This window comes from Pelodiscus sinensis, chromosome 9, assembly GCF_049634645.1.
Source record: "Pelodiscus sinensis isolate JC-2024 chromosome 9, ASM4963464v1, whole genome shotgun sequence".
NCBI classification, from domain to species: Eukaryota; Metazoa; Chordata; order Testudines; family Trionychidae; genus Pelodiscus; species Pelodiscus sinensis.
This window is the reverse complement of record NC_134719.1, coordinates 30,917,620-30,937,318: the sequence shown is the minus strand read 5'-3', so window position 1 is coordinate 30,937,318 and position 19,699 is coordinate 30,917,620. Positions and strand designations below refer to the sequence as shown.

Genomic DNA, 19,699 nt, shown 5'->3' with positions numbered 1-19,699 from the left:
CTCGGGCCCACCCCCACTCCGAGCCCCAACCTAGGGCCCTAAGGACTGGGGACCGTGCCCCAGTACCGGTTGGTGGGGGGAAGAATCCGCCCCGAAACACATCAACTCCCCGGGCTTAATACCTTGCCCTGGGCCACTTCCTACTTCTCTCGCCGAGCCGCGGTGGCAGTCTTGTCCGGTAGCCCTCGGGAGGCCTCTTGCCAGGCTGCTTCCACCGTCTCCTCTGCACCTCTCCTCTGCGCTCCTCCACTCAGTGCACCTTGGCCTGGTGCCCCCTGGCTCTTCCACTCCCCTCTGCACTGGCGGCGGTGCTCGTTTTAAGCATCCCGCTGCTGCGACGTCCGGCGCGCCAGACGAGGGGCCTGCGTCAGTTCCTCTGGCCACTCCCCCTTCCTTGCTCTCAGCCACCTTCGGCTCAGGCTGGAGCCGCTGAGAGCTCTGCGCCTGCGCCGCCTACTGTGGCACCGGCGCGCGGACCCCGCGGCTTCCCTGCTCTCACTGGAGCCCTGTGAGCTCGGGCGCTGCCGTCCCGTTCGCACCCCTAGCCTCCCACTTGAGCACGGCGGAGCAAGCTGCACAGGGCCAGAGCCGGCGTGGGGCCTCCGCTTCTCCCTAGCACGCTGGGGACAGTGCCTCAGGCGTGCGGGGCACAGAAGCTGCCTCGTCATACTACCTAAAACAAATGCAACATACTTGCAGATATGGAGGAATTGTCCTGGCTCCCTCCAGGGACCATGATTACTTCCCTCAAAACAGCCAGGCTACGTCAAGATTGCACTGCTGTTCCGGGGTGGAAAAGCAATGCCGTGTCCAAGGAACGCATCCGCCTTTTCAGAAAATTTTTTGAAAAAGCAGACGTGCTTTTTTGCCATCCCTGTAAACCTAATTTTATGAGGAATAAGGGATGTGTCAAAAGAGCACATTTCCAAAATCTAGCACCATGCGTACACACCAAAGTTTGGAAAAGCCTCTTTTGACAGTAAAGTGGAAAAAGATAAGCAAATTGCGTTTCTTTTTCCGAATTACCTTTGCAGTGTAGACCTAGCCCCAGAGAGGCTATGGCAGAGTGCTACAAGGTGTTGCCTCCCTAGACTGGGGGCATTTTCCCTTTATAGCACTTCTAGCTTTTGTCATGTCAAGAATGAAGGACGAGCTCCAAACACAGATCATGAAATGGTGATGACACTTAGATCACCAAATCAAACAGTCCTATGCTCCCACGCAGGGCTGGCTCTAGGTTTTTTGCTGTCCCAAGCAAACAATTTTTTGGCTGCCCTCCCCCCCCCATTTTTTGTTGGCTTTTTCACGTTTGCACTTTGCAATTTGTTTTTTGCTTTCGTTTTTGTCCCAGCATTTTAGCCCTATAAATAGCAAATATAATTTTAACTATTTTTTTTCATAAAGGCAAAGGCGCTTCAGGTAACCCCTCCCCTTTCACTCACTCCTCCCTATGGACAAGCACCACTCACTACCGACCCACAGGGGAAGTAGGGTGCAGGGACAGCGCAGAGCCAGAGGGATATGGGGAACAGGGGGAGGAGGGTTCACTGTGGGGAATGGGAGGCGCAGAGCCAGAGGGGTGCAGGCAACAGTGTGTGGGGTACATGGGTGGCGGGGGGAATGGGAGACGCAGAGCCAGAGAGATGCAGGGATTGGGGGAGCAGGGTGCGAGGTACAGGGGAGGCACAGGGAATGGGACAGGAAAGGCAGAGGGATCAGGGTCCAGAGGCAGTGTGGAGAATGGGGGGCAAAGATCCAGAGGGGCGCAGAGAAAAGGGGCTGCGGGGTGCAGAGGGGACACAGAGCCAGAGGGGCGCAGGGACTGGGAGGAGCAGGGTTCGGGATGCAAGGGCGGCACAGAGCCAGAGAGTCGCAGGGAACAGGGAGAGCAGTGGGACTCAGGTGCAGGGGAGCAGGGTGCGGGCACAGGGGCAGCGCGGTGAACGGGCGGTGAGGAGCCAGAGGGGCATGGGGCGGGGTGGGCACAGCAAGACGGCCAGCAGGAAGCGGTCTCTTGCCAGTGAAGGGGGCTGGGGCTGCGGCAGGACTGGAGCCGGCGGGGCAGGGCAGAACCTGGCCGCACTGTGCTCTGCAGCCAGCTCCTGGGGACACGCAGCCAGAGCTGAGCTCCCGCAGGCCTTTAAAATTGGCGGGGCGGGCCCGGCCACTGCCAGAGGCGGCTGCTTACCTGGAAATGCCGCCTCTGGAAATGTGCGGCCTCAAGCACGTGCTTGATTTGCTGGTGCCTAGAGCCGGCCCTGGCTCACAGGCCAACTTCTCTATCAGGAAACAGCTTGGATATATATGATTGGGCAGATCATCAGATGAGAAATCCTCTGTTCATGGAACTTCCCTCATTAGAGCTAGATACTAACTGACAAAAGTAAAACAATCCTCAGTTGCCATGGTCTGTTCCGTTTTATTGCTTTTTATGCATAACAAATTATACTGCCAAACCTTCTGTTTACTACACAGATATTGTGCTTACTAATCACCAAATTGTGCTGTAGACACCTATATCTACAAGAAGTGAAGAATATCCCCAATATGCAGCAGAGAAAATGGAAGTGGGGAGTCATATTGCCTTTACACGTAGAAGAGCAACTGAAGAGTTCAGTTCAATTGCTGACTTCCACTTCATGTACAAAAAACAGCTAGTAAACAGAAATTGCACTACTTGCTCAGAGGCATTGTCTATGTGAGCAAAGGTAGTTCTCTCAAACAGGGCTTGTTTTTACTAATGATTTGCAGTTGACATGTTTGTAAAAGCTAGCACAGACATTCCCCTAGTGTTTGTTCCCCCATATTGCCCCAATGATTGAGCTGTCAGTTAGCCAGTATGTGTGTACTGCCAACTATACTTCAGTGGCAGCAGCAAGAAACCGCATACTGGACTGTAACATTCCCCAGGGTGTAATCTGGAGAGCTGGGTAGCTGTGTCCCTTCAATTCTCCAACTGGTGTGTCTTTTACCCAGCTGCTCCTGAATTGTACTGCAGTGTGACAGCAGTAAATTCCCAGTCCCAGACCTGTATCAGAAATGTGCATCTTGTACTACCCAGCTCTTTCCTTCTCAACTGCACAAGATTATAGAAAGTCCATCATTTCACAAATAGAAAATGATATGCACAAACCCTATTATCTCAAATTAAGTTTCTCAAATACTTCAGTCCAAACACACACTGGTCTATATAAAACATGCCGATTAACCCCAGAAATATACATTTAATTTCAAGTACCAAGGCAGAAAAGTCAGAATTGGCCACAAATAAATAAAAGATAAAACACAAACTAATACCAAATTTAAGAAACAGTGAATTTAAAGCAAAAGGTCTCCTCCCACCAGACTGCTACAAAGCATATATCTGGATTCTTTCAGCCAGGGACACTCCTCCCAGTTCAATGATACTGCTCTTCTCTTTCAAATGTTGTTGATCCCATGAGCAGAGAAGAGAAGAAAGACATGATTTAGGGCCTCTATTACTCATTTTTATTTCTTTTCCTGCTATTTGAAAATCATCTTTAGCTTCACCTGAACCCCAGCTGGTCTGTTTACATGGGAATCTCCACTTCCATTAGTGAGATGTAAATTTCTTGCTCAAACCCTTCTTCTTCCGGCCATATGCTGAATAGCTTCCTCCCCTTAATGTTGCATGCAGTTGCTCCTGTTATATGCCTTGATAGGGAGTATTCCTGTTTGGCATGTATTCTCTTCTATTACTTTGCTGTTATTCTTTCATATAACAGTTTAGACTTGGAATGTTGCCTATGTGATTGGTAAGAATATCAGGAAGAAAGTGTTTTCCATTTGCTTATTTGTAGATACTGTTCAACCCTGATCCTGACAATAATTAACACTTGCATAACTCCCCTCACATGCATAGAATTGTGCATGTATGAAAACATTTGCATGATTACAGCTATATGTAAGTTCTTGTTAAATCACCATTCCTGATAGCTAAGCAACTGGATAACAAAAACTAGAAAGATACAGTTTTTGCTACTTTTTAAAAACAAAGCACAGAAAACCTAATGTTGCAAAAAATCTTGGAAGATCAGAATTAAATTAGAATCGAGATTGTCATTGATATGCTACATAGCACATGTGCCTTACTCTGAGAACATGCTTTTAAATTAAGTATTTAGTCTATGCACAAGTTAGGGACGCGAGGGATTAACTGATTAACCAGCTAACTGATAAACAACAGTTTATCAATTCACATTACCAGTTAAATTCTGAGCCACTGCCAGGACCCCAAGGGGCTGGCAGCACCAGCAGCTCCCAGAAGCCTGCAATGCTTCTGAGTGTTTAGCTGTGTAACCAACTGAATTTCAATAGGTTACATGGTTAGTGCGTTTTTTTTCCAATCTTACATCCCTAGTACAAATACCTGCACTGTAACTTGGCAAACTCATTGAAAGCAGAATAGAAATGTACATGAATTTGAAAGCAAATTCACTTAATTTTCAAATGTATTATCACAAAATTATTTCAATTTTCCCCTCGTGTATTTAAAAAAAATCACAAAGGGAACAAATCAGGATAGATTCTTACAGAGCTTTCATCTCACAATCAGTTTAAATGCATTCTGAACTCAGGGTCTCATCTTCTATTTTTCTTACATACAATACAAACAGTTATACTTACAACTATTGATACAGCTATTACCGACCCGGCTACTATTAACACTATTGTTAAAACATTAATACCTTCACTGATAACATGATTAGAAGAATTATCAGCTGAGGATTCCTTTGGAGGAATAAACAGAGCTGCTTGTGCTATATTAGACACTTCTGAGGTCAGGGAGGCATTATCAATGGCACGTACTGCAAAGTAGATTATGGTTCCATTTTCTATCGTGACATTTTTTGGTTTAAATGAAAATGATTCTTTGGTGCCAGCAGGGCTAGGTATCACACTAGAGGTATTCACAGAAGTAGCATTATCAAAGGTGTTCCTCAGGTCCAAAAGACTTTCACTCATTTTTATTATATATCTTTCAGCTGGAAAAAGAGAGGTATGCAAGAGTGTGTTAGTGTGAAGATTATATTACCTGTAAATGCAAGGAGAGTACAGGATTTGTAAAAGAGTCTTGTATCTTTATTAGAACTCCAATGATACTCCATAACCATCCCTACTTGTCTTTGGGGAGTTTCCATGTCAAGTTCAAGATTAAACAGAATGTTTCTAAAACAAAACAGTACAAGGACATGTTCCTACATCCCAATCAGCATTCCCTCTCAAGCATGTTCTGTAAGCATAGTCTGAGAGAAAAAATGCCTGCTCCATTTGCCAGCATGGTTAAGGGGTATATAGGTACAAATGCACCTGGCTTCCCACTGTTCACACTTGTCATTTCAGGACTGTACATTTTCTTCTGCTAGTGGTTTTTCCAGCTGTTTGCTTGAGTTGAGTTCTACCTACAGCCCTGCATCTTCCTTTCTATCCTTCAACAAGTGGTGAAGGGGTAGCGTTGGAGCGATATTCCACCCAGCTCTACCTCATCAGAGGATCCTCCAAATCGAGGCTATCCTCCCATTGCTGGCTACTCTAGCTTTAAGGCTGTTTTGAGCTGGACAAGTAGTGTAAAGTAGCCACACAGCATTACCTAGGCCACTGTTTTATGGATTTAATGGAGCTGTTGCTTTATTCTTGGCAAGCTGGATGGCAAGAGCTGTAGACGGATGTAAAGAGTATAATCTGTATGACTCTAGGGTGTCTATCTTAACCACTTTCTGGCTGGTGCTGATGTGCACACTGTAAGAATGAGTCATGGGGCCTGGTTACAACATACTTAAAATCTGTTTAACAGATGAGATCAAATTGGACTAGAGACTTGGACTGTCCATGTTGTAATGGACTTATTTATTTATAGGTACAGTGTAGACAGGGGCTAAGTTTTGGAAGAGTCACCGGTGAATGTGTTTTTCATTTAATTTGTTTGCCTTTGTAAACTAGCACAGGCTGGCTAATATCCAAGTTTTGCATTTCTACTGTGAAAAAGAGACTGGGTTTAGGAATATTTCATTGGGACTAATATGAATATTACATTGACGAGGTGATTTAGTGGTTATACTGTGGCCTAGGACATTTTAGAAAAAAAAAAATCTAGCACAGGCCAGGCCACAATTTTGGCCACAGTTTTGCAGATAAAAAATACATAACTTTTGTCCTCACCTCTGCTTGGCTGGCTCATCATATATACAGGCAGTCCCCGGGTTATGTTCAAGATAGGGACTATAGGTTTGTTCTTAAGCTGAATTTGTATGTAAGTCGGAACTGGCTCGTGATTCAGCCGCTGCTGAAACTGATCAGCGGCTGACTACAGGAAGCCCTAGGCAGAGTTGCTCTGCCCCCGGCTTCCTGGAATCAGCCGCTGATCAGTTTCAACAGCGGCTGAATCTGGACTCCTGTGACAGAACAGCTGGGGCACTGCCGGGTAGGTCCCCGCAGGACCAACCCGGCAGAACCCCAGCTGCTCTACCGCAGGCATCCCGCAACAAAAGCCTGGTCTGCTGGGGGGGGCGGGCGCACTAGCTGCGCCTCCTCCCCCCCCAGCAGACCAGGGAGACCCGAGCAAAGCCGCGGAGGCGCAGAGGTCCCGCCGCCTCTGCGGCTTTGCTCCAGTCTCCCTGCTGTGCTGGGGGAGTCCCCCCCAGCACAGCAGGGAGACTCGAGCAAAGCCGCACGGGCGGCGGGACCCCGCTGCCCGTGCGGCTTTGCTCCTTTGCCCCGGAGCAAAGCCGCACAGGCGGCAGGGTCCCCCGCCTCTGCGGCTTTGCTCCTGTCTCCCTGCTGTGCTGGGGGGGGAGTCCCCCCCAGCACACCAGGGAGACCCGGAGCAGCTTTTCTTGCCCCGGAGGATGCGGTGGCGGCACCGTTGCGCTCTGGGCGGTCCCGCCGCCCGCGAGCTCCGGGGCGAGAAAAGCCCCGTTCGTAAGTGCGGATCCGACATAAGTTGGATCCGCATAAGTCGGGGACTGCCTGTAATTTGAAATAACTGACAATAGTGCATCACTGCCATCTCACTAGCACAATCTTACCTTGTCCCACATCCAAGTCATTCCCAGGAGCTGTCCAAGACAAATGAATTTTGTCTTCTTTATTCTGAGCTTCAAGGTCAATAATTTTACAGGGTGGGAACACATCAGTAATTCCTTCTGAAGGAACATTATCCACTACAAAAGAGCCTCCTGATGCAACTCTGTTGAAGCTTCCTAGCTTTGCTTGAATTACATCACCACTAACTTCAGGTCTTGGTGCATTCATTTTGATTTCACCTGCCCCCAAAAAAGAAAAAAAAAGTCAGGTCATGCTATTTGAACATCAGAAAACTCTAACTCATAGCATGCTTTCTTTCTATCTAGCATTTCCTCACTCTTTAATCTACTTTATTCTTTGGGTTATTTAAACACGGTGCAAAAATTAGTGACTCTAAGGCAGAAGACAAAATGAACTTCAGGATTCTGCATTCTTGCACAAAACAGACTCCCAAAGCAAACCAGATTTCAAGGACAGCTGAAAGTAGCAACAGTGCCTATAATTAGTTAGGGTACATAAGGTATTGTGCAGGTGTCTACGGGAAGTGGTTGTGATAAGGTCACTTCTATCCCTGCCTTCCTAGATATTGCAGGCAGCAGAAGAATTATAATCTTGTAAGCATTTCTTTACTTTTCTGGGTTTAAGCTGATCACATTTTTATACAAATCTTTTAAATTCAGAACATTCAAAGTTTCTAGAAACGAAGAAAATTCTGTGTGTGCATGTGTGTGTGTGTGAGAGAGAGAGAAAGAGAGAGAGAGAGAGAGAGAGAGAGAGAGAGAGAGAGCAGATATGAACAAACATTTATCCACCATTACAGTTGCGAAACCAGGCATTCAAAAGTCATGATATTCCAAAACCTCCATATTCTTCCAGCCCTGTTTCACAATTTGCTAAGGGTTTTTTTTGGCACTGATAAAATAACATTAAAATTGGTATTTAACAAGGAAAACAGGAATAGGAAATACTATATTAAGCAATGTAGCCAAGCAAGCACTGAGATTCACATCTTAACCACTGACATTTCTTGAGATTTTCAGGTGCTTTATATCTCAAGTTAGGGAAAATAACAAGGAGTCCTATCACACCTTAGAGAGTAACATATTTATTAGGGCATAATCCTGGAAAGCTTATGTCCTAATAAATCTGGTAGTTTCTAAGGTGTCACTCGTTTTTGCAGATATAGATTAACACAGCTACATCTCTGAGTTAATTTTAGAGAGTGATTCCTACTCAGAGCTGCCACTCTGTGCGCCCAGAATCAGACTAAATGACAAAAAGTAAGTTACTGAGTAAGTTACAGAGTTGTGGGCCAAGTTGCATCTGCAGCTGCATGGCCAACTATTCAACTATTCTCTTCAAAGTATGTCTCCAGTTACACTTACACAATTCCACTGAAGGCCATAGTGTTGCCAATACTGAGCTCGGCATTTGGCCTGCAGATTATGGTGAGATTGCACAAGCCAGAAAGAACAACCCAATTGCTGGATCCTAGGCTCAGTCAGCCAGACTGGGAGTTAGAATAGCCTTGTTGCTAACCTATAACCAGAGCAAATTTCTTCTTGAGTGATTGAGACACAAGAGGTGTAGAATTCAGCAATATGATTTTTACTAAGACACTTCGAAATAAAGCTGAATTTTAATGATGAATTGTAATTTTGCCTTAGTTTCCCTGGGGATTTGATCAAAAGAAAAAGAGGGGAAAATATACTAAGTCTTAAGAGACCCATTGTAAAGTATTAACTGAGCCTCTATTGATTGAAAAGGCTTAAATAGTAAGATCTCAATAGCAGTAACAATACCAGTGATTTCTAAAAGTGTAAATAGTGAAAAAGATTTATGTAACAAATGTTAAAGTAAAAAAGGCTTTTTTATTAAGCTAAATTATCTCCCATTCACTTTTATTCCCTGCACCTGCAACACACAGTCACACAAAGAGTTTTCTACTTCATGAATGTTCCTTACCATTTTCTATGTAGCCTGGAACATACAAGGCTCGGCTCTGCCGGCGGCCAAGTCTGACAGTCTTATTTCTTCCCTGAACATGCACTTTTAAGTTGTATCTACCATTTCCATTGAAAGATGTAAAATACTTTGAATAGATTCCATCATTCTTGGTAATATCAGCACCTAGCCATACAAATATTAATAATTAACCATCCAAACAAGGTACTTTTATTAAGCAAGGATATTTTTACTGGTCAGTTTATATACACATTGGGCCTACTACTTCTCTTATTGAAATCAATAAAAGCTTCGATATGGACAAAGTGAAAAGAGGATGGATCCTACTGTGAGCTCATTATTTATTTAATTGGAGAAAACAATGTAGCATTAGGATGTGTAGCTGTGTATTTACTGTTGTTTCCAATAATTACTACTATATTAATAGTTCTAAGCTTCTTAGTAGTTTTCTGTAGTACTCTCTAGCCTGTGGAGTCCTTATTGGTGATGTGAAGACTAAAACTCTTTGAGGTGGAAGCAATATTAGAATGCAGGATTGTGTGGAGGAGAGAACCTGAGGTCTGCACTACATGGTTCAGAGAACAGAGAAGTTAGAGAGTGATCACATCATTAGACCCCTGAGCAGATACAAAATTTATACACATATCTGCAAAAATGAGCTGTGAATACCCACATATATATCTGAGGAGACAAATACCTTCAGATATAAAATGGATATCCCCAGATTTGCAGGGCTCTACATATCACAGGCTTGAGGCACAAGTGATCTGAAAGGGATAATAAAATAATAATAAAGTTATAGGACGGGAATAAGACCTTGAGAGGTCATCTAGTCTAGTCCCTTGCATTCATGGCTGGCTAAGTATAATCTAGACCATCCTCGACAGATCTTTGTCTAACCTGCTCTTAAAAATCTCCAATGATGGAGATTCTACCACTTCCCTACGCAGTTTATTTCAGTGCTTAACCACCCTGACAGTTAGGAAGTTTTCCTTTATGTCCAACCTAACCCTCCCTTGCTGCAATTTAAGCCCATTGCTATCATCAGAGGTTACGGAGAATAATTTTTCTCTCTCCTCTTTCTAACAACCTTTTATGTACTTGAAAACAGTTATTGTGTTTGCTCTGAGTCTGTTCTTTTCCAGACTAAAGAAACCCAGTCTGCTCTGAGAGGTCATGTTTTCTAAACCTTTAATAATTAGGGCTGTCAATTGACATGAGTTAGTCGCAGGTGTTAATGCTGCACTGCCCCTCTGAAGTGCTGCAGAAGTAGTGTTTCAAAGGAGCAGCCACCTCACAGCTGACCTGTGCCTGCCACTTTAAAATGCCACGTCTGCGCACATTTCAAAGGGGCAGCTGCTGCTGCAGGGGAGCCCAGGATAAGCTGGAAGCTCCCAGCTGACCGCAGGTTCTGCTGCAGCGTTTTAAAGGGGCAGCTATGGAGCCTGAGGTCAGCTGGGGACTCCCCAGCTGCCACCGTGTTCTGGGGAAATGTTGTGCAGAGCCTGGGATCGGCTGGGTAATCCCTAGCTGACCCCAGGCTCCATGGCTGCCCCTTTAACACGCCACTTTGGGGTTTCAAAGTGGCAGTGCTGCACAGCTGATAGAGGCAGCAAAGGGGGGAATCAACTAGTCCACTAATTGACTGACTATCTGATAAGTATTTGCTTATTGGATGGTCAATTAGTCTTTAACTTCCCTACTGGGGATCAGCTGGGCACTCCAGCTGATCCTGGGCTCCATGTTGTGCTGCTTCTTTGATGCGTCACCGTGGCGCTTCTAAGGGGCAGTGCTGCATGGAGCCCGGTGTCAGCTGGGGACTCTCGCTGATCCTGGACTCCATGCAGTGCTGCCCCATTGAAACGCCGCCACAGTGTTTCATAGGGGAGACGTACACGATTAATCATACGATTAATCATGATTAAATTTTTTAATCGTGCGATTAACTGATTAAATGTTTTAATCGCTTGACAGCCCTATTCATAATTTTTGTTGCTATTCTTTGGATTTATTCCAATTTTACCACATCATTTTTTAAATGTGGCACTCAGGACTTCACACAATTATCCAGATGAGGCCAAATCAGGCAGAGCTGAGTGAAAGAATTACATCTTCGGTCTTACTTACAATATCTATATAATTCATCCTTTCAAAAGAGATGTTTTTAACATAATTATATGACCTATATAGCACGTGACCAGCTTTAGAAACTGTCACTGTCCTGTTCTTCCCCCTGAATCTCCTCTGTAGGGCATACAAGTAAAATATAAATAAATTCAAACAGTGAGTATGACTGAATGAGGCCCACAAGACTCCTTTTCTCCTTGTGCTGGCTATTTGCATCATGGTTGGTGCCCTACCAAATTCACAGCCATGAGACCAGTCTCCCTCCTGAAATCTGGTGTATTGTGTGCTTTTACTCTGTACTATACAAAAGCGGAGAAGAGTCCTGTGGCACCTTATAGACTAACAGAAGTGTTGGAACATAAGCTTTCGTGGGCAAAGACCCACTTCGTCTGACACAGGACTCCTCGCCGCTTTTGCAGATTCAGACTAACACGGCTACCCCTCTGATACTCTGTACTATACAGTTTTCACAGGGGAAACCAGTGTTTCTCAAATTGGGGTTCCTGTCCCAAAAGTGAGTTGCAGGGGGGTTGTAAGGTTAATTTAGGAGGGTTGCAGTATTACCCATAGTATGCCACTTTTACTGCTACACTCATGCCTTCAGAGCTGAGTGGCCGGAACACGGCAGCTGCTGACTGAGGGCCCAGCTCTGCAGGAAGCAGTGTAGAAGTAAGGGTAGTAATAGCATGCCACCAGTACTTCTCTGCTAGTGCTGGCAGTGGCTTTGACTTCAGAAGTGTGTTCCCGGCCAGCAGCCGCCACTCTCCAGCTGCCCAGCTCTAAAGGCAGCACCACTGCCAGCAACAGTACATAGGTAGAGAGTAATAGTACTACAAATGCCCCTTCAAAAACCTTGTGAACCTGCATGAGTACTTTTCTGGTCAGGACCCCCACAATTACAAAACAGTGAAAGTTCACATTTAAATAACTGAAATCACATTTAATTTCTTTTAAATCCTACAGCCATGAAATTGACCAAAATAGACAATTAATTTGCTAGGCCCCAAGGAAAAAAGCTGCACAGCTACTATACCCTCTTTCTTGGCACAGTTTTTCCTCTCTCCTCTTTCCTAATACACCTTGGTAGCTGCACCAGGATATCAGGGCACACATGCTGTACCAGTTTAGACCCAGTGTATTTCACTCCCATCCTGAAGCAGTGGGGAGACCAGAGTCACAGCATCCTCTCACTTGTTGCCCCTTAGTCTGTGCTAATGGCATATGCAGGACTGAATCCTTAGCAATAAGCTTGTAAGTAGCCTGCAGAGGCAGTTTCTAAAATACACACCACCAATCTATATTCCAACACCTACGGTACAAAATAAAATTACCTGAACCATCATCAAGGAGTTGGAGACCCACTGGGGATCCAGCCTGTGGTTCAACGGTGGCCATCACAGTTGCACCAAGAACTGGCAAAAATCCTTGACTCACTTCGGCATAAATCACCATTGGATTAGGGAAGTTGTTTGTATCCTTATTCATGTAGGCTTTCACAGTAACTGGGGGCACAGCCAAAGATGCTGCTCGAGATGTTACTATCATTGATATGACTTGAGAATCTGTGTGATTATTCTGAATCCAGTAATGCCAATCCCCCATCTGCAAAGCAAATATATGGAGCATAAACATATAATAGAAGACTTCATTATTTTAAGGGCAGTGTTATGTTTTCCTGAGCTATATTATTTAGCTTAGGGGAAATTTTCCAGGACACTTAGGGTGGTCCAACAGGACCACCGTTAAGGTAATTTGGGTACCCTACTAATGATTCTTCATTCTTTCAAGTGTTTAGTTACTTTTAAATTTAATCTTATATCTGAATTTGCCAAATTTTAGTGGTGGAAGTTTAAGAATTATTGTATTTTTGGAAGGATCAGAATCCATACATTATTGATACGCACTATCAACTGTTCCTTCACCTGTATTCACTGTTTTCTCTGGGAATCTTGTATTTGTGGGATGTGTATAGTTAGTGCATTATAAAAATTAGCAAAGGCACAAACGACAGACACCCAACTTCCATCGCAAGTTAATGGAGTTACACCTAGGATAAAATTGGGCCAATATGGATTTGTGTTTAAATTCTAAAAAGAGAAGGTGCACTTTAGTCTATGAAAATGTTAACATGTTTGGATAATAAAAGGAATTTTAGGCTTTACCTCTGCAGTGCCTGCTATCTTCAGTCGTGTAGTTCGAAGGTTTAGACTACTAACTTCAAAGCTGGATGTTCTATATTCTTTTCCTTTTGGGTCCCTGAGTAAAATGTTTGGTGGAGATGTGCTTTGATCCCATGTAACTACAAAGAAGGTGTCATTGCCCACAGTGCTGTCAACAGTCACTGTACCATTCATCCACTGCTTGACTGCAACACTCAGAGCTGTACTTTCAAGCTGTTAGACACATAAAATATGTTTTATGGCTAGTTAGTGAATAAACACATAAAATACTAGGTATTTAAGAATGGTTCATTTTCCTCTTAAAAGGCTAAACAAATCAAAATTTTGCTTATTTAGAGGGCACCTGGACTGATTGGTGGACTACTGGCCTACTACTGGAATTGGGCACAGAGTATTAAATCTATAAGAGGCCTTTTTGCACCACTATACTCATCAGTACAGACCTCAGGGTTTTGCAAAGGAGGCAGAACTTAAATCTCCTGCCATTGCTCATCAAATGGGGAAATAGCAAGAGGACACAAGCCACTTGGACTAGCCACTAAAGGGATGAAAATGATGAAGGCCTCAACACATTTCCTGTAATGCCCATTTGCAAAGTCCAATTGCTTAAAGATGTGAAAATACAGTAACCAAGGGATTCGTTCTACTTTTATATTAGGGATGCAATAGTGCACACCCAGAGAACAAGAGGCAGAACCAAAAAAGCAAGGAAAGGCTCAGGGGAAAGCAATAAAGTATAGGATAGAGCAGACTTTGGCTGCTGACCAGAGGCTCCCAGAGTTGAAATCAATAGAGGATGGGCCCTAGGATCCTCCACCAGCCACTGGGGAAGTGGCACAGATACAGCCGTAGACAAAAACTGCTTGGAACTATTTTCTCTGAAAGACTGATAACGTGGAAAAGGAGGACCATAATGAACTGGCTGGAGGGTCAACTCATAAAGAGGAAGCTGCAGCTCCTGAACTGAGAGGGGCTTCAGGATGAGAGAGGATGATGAGTGGAGAGAGTGCCAGAGGAGGGCACAGCATCTGGAAGGAGCTAATCTCCAGCGTGGCCAGGAGGAGGTGCCTCTAGTGGTAAAAGACCCCATCACTGTGTGGAGAAAGTGAATAGAGAAGTGTTATTTACCTCCCCACATACCTCAAGAACCCTGTGTCACTAAATGAAATTAATATGTAACATGTTTAAAAAAATGAAGTATTTCTTCACACAACATACAGTCAACCTATGGAAACTGATGTGAAGGCAAAATTTATAACTGGATGCCAAGAAGAATCAAAGGATCAATGGTTAGTTGCCAAGACAGGCAGGGATGCAACTCTATGAGATGGGTGTTATTGAGCCTCTGACTGCCAGATTCTAGGCCAAGACAAAAGGGGATGGAGCAATCAAATTGCCCTGTTCTATTCACTCCCTCTGAAACATCTGGTGGTGGCCCCTGTTAGAAGACAAGGTACTGGGCTAGATGGACCATTAGTCCAACCCAAAATGGCCAACATTATGTTCTTAAGAAGACTAGTGTGCAGTTGCAGAGAAGCTACGTAGGCCATGGACAATGGTGTTAGTCGCTGTGCATGATTCAGATAAAGTATAAAACTGGCTCCACAGCAGAGTTTTATCTAAGTGAAGGGATGAGTTAAGTTATAGACAGCACAACTCAAGAGCCGTAATATAACTAGGAAGCAGGGAAAACTCAGTCCTCCTAGCCTCAATTATTTTGGAGAAATCATCACTGTGTTGAGAGAGACCATTAGAAGTGTGAGGAAATCTGGGAATCAAAATGATGTCTATTGTTTAGAAGACAAGCAATTGAGGTCCTTTCCTCATTACTGATGTTAGTATAGTAAGAAGCCCTAGAAGACAAAATGCCTTGTTTACAGTATCCCATACAGATGTGGCTGATTGGTCTATGATATTTCTGCCTGCCTCTGTCTGTAAGTCCCTTTGAATTAGCTTATTATGAGACATTTAATTTATTTTGTTTCACTGCCTGTTTCATTTCATTGCTTATATAACAGATGACAAAAAATCCCACAGCCATTTGAAAATATCAGTTATATTTCTTAATTTTAAGATCAGCCACTGGCTGATACAATTACTCTTAAATGATCAGTAACTGATTAATAATGTGAAAAAAACAAACAGTTGGAACTCAGACCTGAATAGACTGTTCAGAAATATTTCCACTTCCTGATGAAATTCCACTGAATGCATCAATTAAACCATTGGAGTCAAGTGTATCTGTGGCATAAAACTTTAAGCCCCCTGAAATATGATTGTTAAAATAATCAGTATAGTCATTCACTATACAACACAGATATTCACTTTTTCTTCTGTGCCTTATGCTAGTCTGGATGTTGCTAGAAAGCATAATGTTAACTTGATAAATTAAATCTTGTGCCTTTACTAATCTTTGTTCATAAATAAAGTGTCAAATATTAAATTATGTATGGGTCTAAACAAAGACTCTCATTATCTCACCCATTACGAAGATGGCTTCCCTAGCTTCCCCAATTACCACCCCTAATGTCATTACCTCACAGAAACTTCCCCTATTATCACCCCTACATCATTACCTCACAGACACTAACCTTCCCCCCTCACCCTCACTCTGTTCTAAAATTTGATTTGTCTATTTCACATGCGTTCATTTTTTTGGTTGTATCACTTTGGTATATATGGCTGTGCCAATTTTCTTCCACAAATTGATCTGAGGAAGTGGGTCTGGCCCACGAAAGCTCATCACCTAATAAACCATCTTGTTAGTCTTTAAACTGCTACATAGTTGTGTCTTTTGTTTCAGCTAGACCAGACTAACACGGCTGCATCTCTATCACTACCCTTAAAGCAGAGTTTCTCAAAGTGGTCTGTGAAACCACTCTGAGAAACCTGTCAACTGGCCGCACTGGTTTGTTAACTTACTGGCACCGCAGGCACGGAGCCTTGCAGCTCCTGTTGGCTCTGTTTCACTATTTGCAGCCAAGGGGAGCTAATGGCCCAGCCCACAACAATTTCCATGGCTCCCGTTGATTGCAAAGAACAAAATGGAGCCAATAGGAGCCATGAGACTCCCAGACCATGGTGCTAGTAAGTAAACAAACTGGTGCGGTCAGTTAACAGATTTCTCAAAGTGGTTTGGTGGACCACTTTGAGAAACACTGCCTTAAAGTGAAGTGCCTCTCTGAAAAACACCTCTATAAAAGTGACGTTGTGGCATTCCATGATTATTGCACTTCAGTGACTTAGATCAATTCTGCCTAGTTTGCAAATATAACATTTGGGCTTCTTTCATATAAACTGAGTACCCATAAGTCCAATGGGAACTTCTGACGCACAGTGTCTTTGGAAATCTGACCATTTGTTTCAAACAATGAGCCCTACCTGCTGAGACTAAGCCACGAAAGACCAACTATGTTCTTTCTGGATCACACATCAAATCACTAAAGCTGAAGATTCTGTGATCAGAAAATGAATGAACAATTCTGTTATTGTACACAAACCAGAAAGAATGCAGCTTGTTCTCCAAAGGGCATCCTGGATTTACAGGGCTAACAAGAGTAAAAAGCTGTACAATCTTATTTAAGTCCTTGAAGCAAGCAGATATTACTCTGAATACACAAAAGGAGAATCTCTCTTGATGAAGAGGGTGCAATTTATACAATCACCATTCTGAATCAACACATGGAATTCCCATTGGTAGTTGCCCTATACTGCAGCATCACCCAGGACCCATCTGGTTTTCCTTAATGTCTGAAGTTAAAATGTAACAAGAGAGCTTCAACTCAAAGCAGGTCACAAGTGTAATGACAATGGTTGCAGACACTTCAGCTAGAGCCCTCTATCTGTGACTCTTCTTGAGGTGGTAATTATTTAATTATCTAGGACATTAATAGGTTTATATACAATTGCCATGTAAAAATCAGAAATAAAATGTTAGTCATTTCAATAATGAGCTTCAGGTTTTGTTTCGAGAAATATTCTACAATAATATAATTATCAAACCTCACTATTTAGCAGAGTGTTATCAGGTTACAATTTTTTTTTAAAGCAAGGACAGGTAAAGATAAACAATTGCTCCCAACATTTATTTTTATCTGAACAAACTTTCTATAAATATAACTGGAATTAGGTGACTAAGTTTATTCTCTTTTCATAATACAGGCTGTAAGCTACTCTACTTTTACATTCCATACTTCAAACATGAATATCAAAAGCAGGGCTAGTTTGCAAAGTTACTCACCTGTCATGTTTGAAAATTGTTCTAATTCTGAAGCAGCGTTTGGCCCCAAGGCAATGGTGTGAATGATTGATCCACTGTTTTCCACTTCCTTAAGGCAAAAGCTCATACCTGAATCCTCTCCATCTGTCAGCAGTACAATTTCAGAACCATAGAGATTAGCGTGTTTTTGTTTAATCACCTAAATTGATAAAAGAATGTAAAGTATTAGCAACAGGAGTTTATTGTAAATATTAGCTGTCCTATCACAGGTAGCATAACAGTTTTCCTTGACGTGTAGAAGTGCAAGTGTAAGACAAAATCCTTTCCTTATAAGTGTGAATAGTGCTGGCAGTGGAGGCTGTATTATGTGGCAATGGCTGAATCGAAGTGTCTGAATTATTCTGCCAGTACAGAGAAGGATGGCTCAGGGGAGAGGTGTCTAAGGGTAACATTCTTTACATCTCTTCCGAGAAGTTGCAACGTATGCACCCCACTCCAGGTCCTGCTGCCAATGACAGTATATACACAGGACATCTTCCAGAAGTGCAAACATAGCCCTTAAGACTTTTGTTCTGGTTAGCAACTTGAGGAATCACTGCATATGCCAGTTCCATTTTTACATGCTCACATTTCAGAAGAAAATCATGCTGAAAACAAAGTTTGAAATTTCTTAGAAGAGTTTATATGATTTTGATCTTATCCAAGAGGCCTTGGGATTCCTGCAAAGCATTTTTACAAGACTGTATTGAGACTATTTTAAGGGGTTTTTCTAGTATAAACATAGCAGAGCCTTGTTAATTTCTTAGCCCTGCACCTGCTTCTATTGAATTGAATAGATCGAGCTTCCTAAATATCACTCTGAAGCACATTTTCTTAACCTTGATTTGTTCTTGTAGCTGTTTCTGAACCCCCTCCAGCTTCCGCAACATCCTCTCTGAAGTGTTGGCACCAGAACCACACCCCAGCTTTCAGTAACTATCTCCTCCTAATACATCCAAAGATTACATTAGCTCATTTAGCTATATCACTGCACTCAAAACTCATGTTTAGTTGGATCTCCACCATGATCCCTAATTTCATTTCAGTGTCTAAGGGTAAGCAGTGAGGTGGTAAAGTTTGCGGATGATACCAAACTGTTTAGGATAGTCAAGACAGAAGCAGACTGTGAGGGACTCCAAAAAGATCTCACCAAACTGAGTGATTGGGCAACAAAATGGCAAATGAAATTTAATGTGGATAAGTGTAAAGTAATGCACATTGGGAAAAATAACCCCAACTATAGGTACAGTATGATGGGGGCTAATTTGGCTATGATAAATCAGGAAAGAGATCTTGGAGTTATCGTGGATAGTTCTCTGAAAACTTCCACACAGTGTGCAGCGGCGGTCAAATAGGTAAATAGGATGCTAGGAATTATTAAGAAAGGGATAGAAAATAAGACCCAGAATATCTTACTGCCCCTGTATAAAACTATGGTACACCCACATCTTAAATACTGTGTACAGATGTGGTCTCCTCACCTCAAAAAAGATATTTTGGCCTTGGAAAGGGTTCAGAAAAGGGCAACTAAAATGATTAGGGGTTTGGAACGGGTCCCATATGAGGAGAGGTTAAAGCGACTGGGACTTTTCAGTTTGGAAAAGAGCAGACTGAGGGGGGATATGATAGAGGTATATAAAATCATGAGTGGTGTGGAGAGGGCGGATAAAGAAAAGTTATTTATTAGTTCCCATAATAGAAGAACTAAAGGACACCAAATGAAATTAATGGGTAGCAGTTTTAAAACTAATAAAAGAAAGTTCTTTTTCACACAGCGTGTAGTCAACCTGTGGAACTCCTTGCCAGAGGAGGCTATGAAGGCTAGGACTATAACAGAGTTTAAAGAGAAGCTAGATAATTTCATGGAGGTTAGGTCCATAAAATTCTATTAGCCAGGGGATAGAATTGGTGTCCCTGGCCTCTGTTTGTCAGAGGCTGGAGAAGGATGGCAGGAGACAAATCGCTTGATCATTGTCTTCGGTCCACCCCCTCTGGGGCACCTGGTGCTGGCCACTGTTAGCAGACAGGCTACTGGGCTAGATGGACCTTTGGTCTGACCCAGTATGGCCATTCTTATGTTCTTATGTAAGTTCTTGTGTTCTTATGTCACTGCAGTCTAGGATGC

At 43.2% G+C, this 19,699-nt stretch overlaps 1 protein-coding gene across 2 annotated transcripts in view; it reads right to left on the bottom strand.

Annotated features, from left to right (window-relative positions):
* Positions 1-2,403: 2,403 nt before the first annotated feature.
* LOC102446349 (calcium-activated chloride channel regulator 1-like) overlaps positions 2,404-19,699 on the bottom strand; it is a 41,050-nt gene continuing 23,754 nt past the window's right edge. For both annotated transcript variants that reach the window (XM_075936389.1, XM_006120252.4), the window contains 7 exons: positions 17,557-17,734; positions 15,475-15,581; positions 13,299-13,529; positions 12,468-12,738; positions 9,010-9,174; positions 7,047-7,283; positions 2,404-5,006 (listed from right to left, as the gene is read on the bottom strand). In XM_075936389.1, the coding sequence (XP_075792504.1) occupies positions 4,603-5,006; positions 7,047-7,283; positions 9,010-9,174; positions 12,468-12,738; positions 13,299-13,529; positions 15,475-15,581; positions 17,557-17,734 (1,593 nt within the window). In that variant the 3' untranslated portion in view covers positions 2,404-4,602. The remainder of the gene's footprint in view (positions 5,007-7,046; positions 7,284-9,009; positions 9,175-12,467; positions 12,739-13,298; positions 13,530-15,474; positions 15,582-17,556; positions 17,735-19,699) is intronic.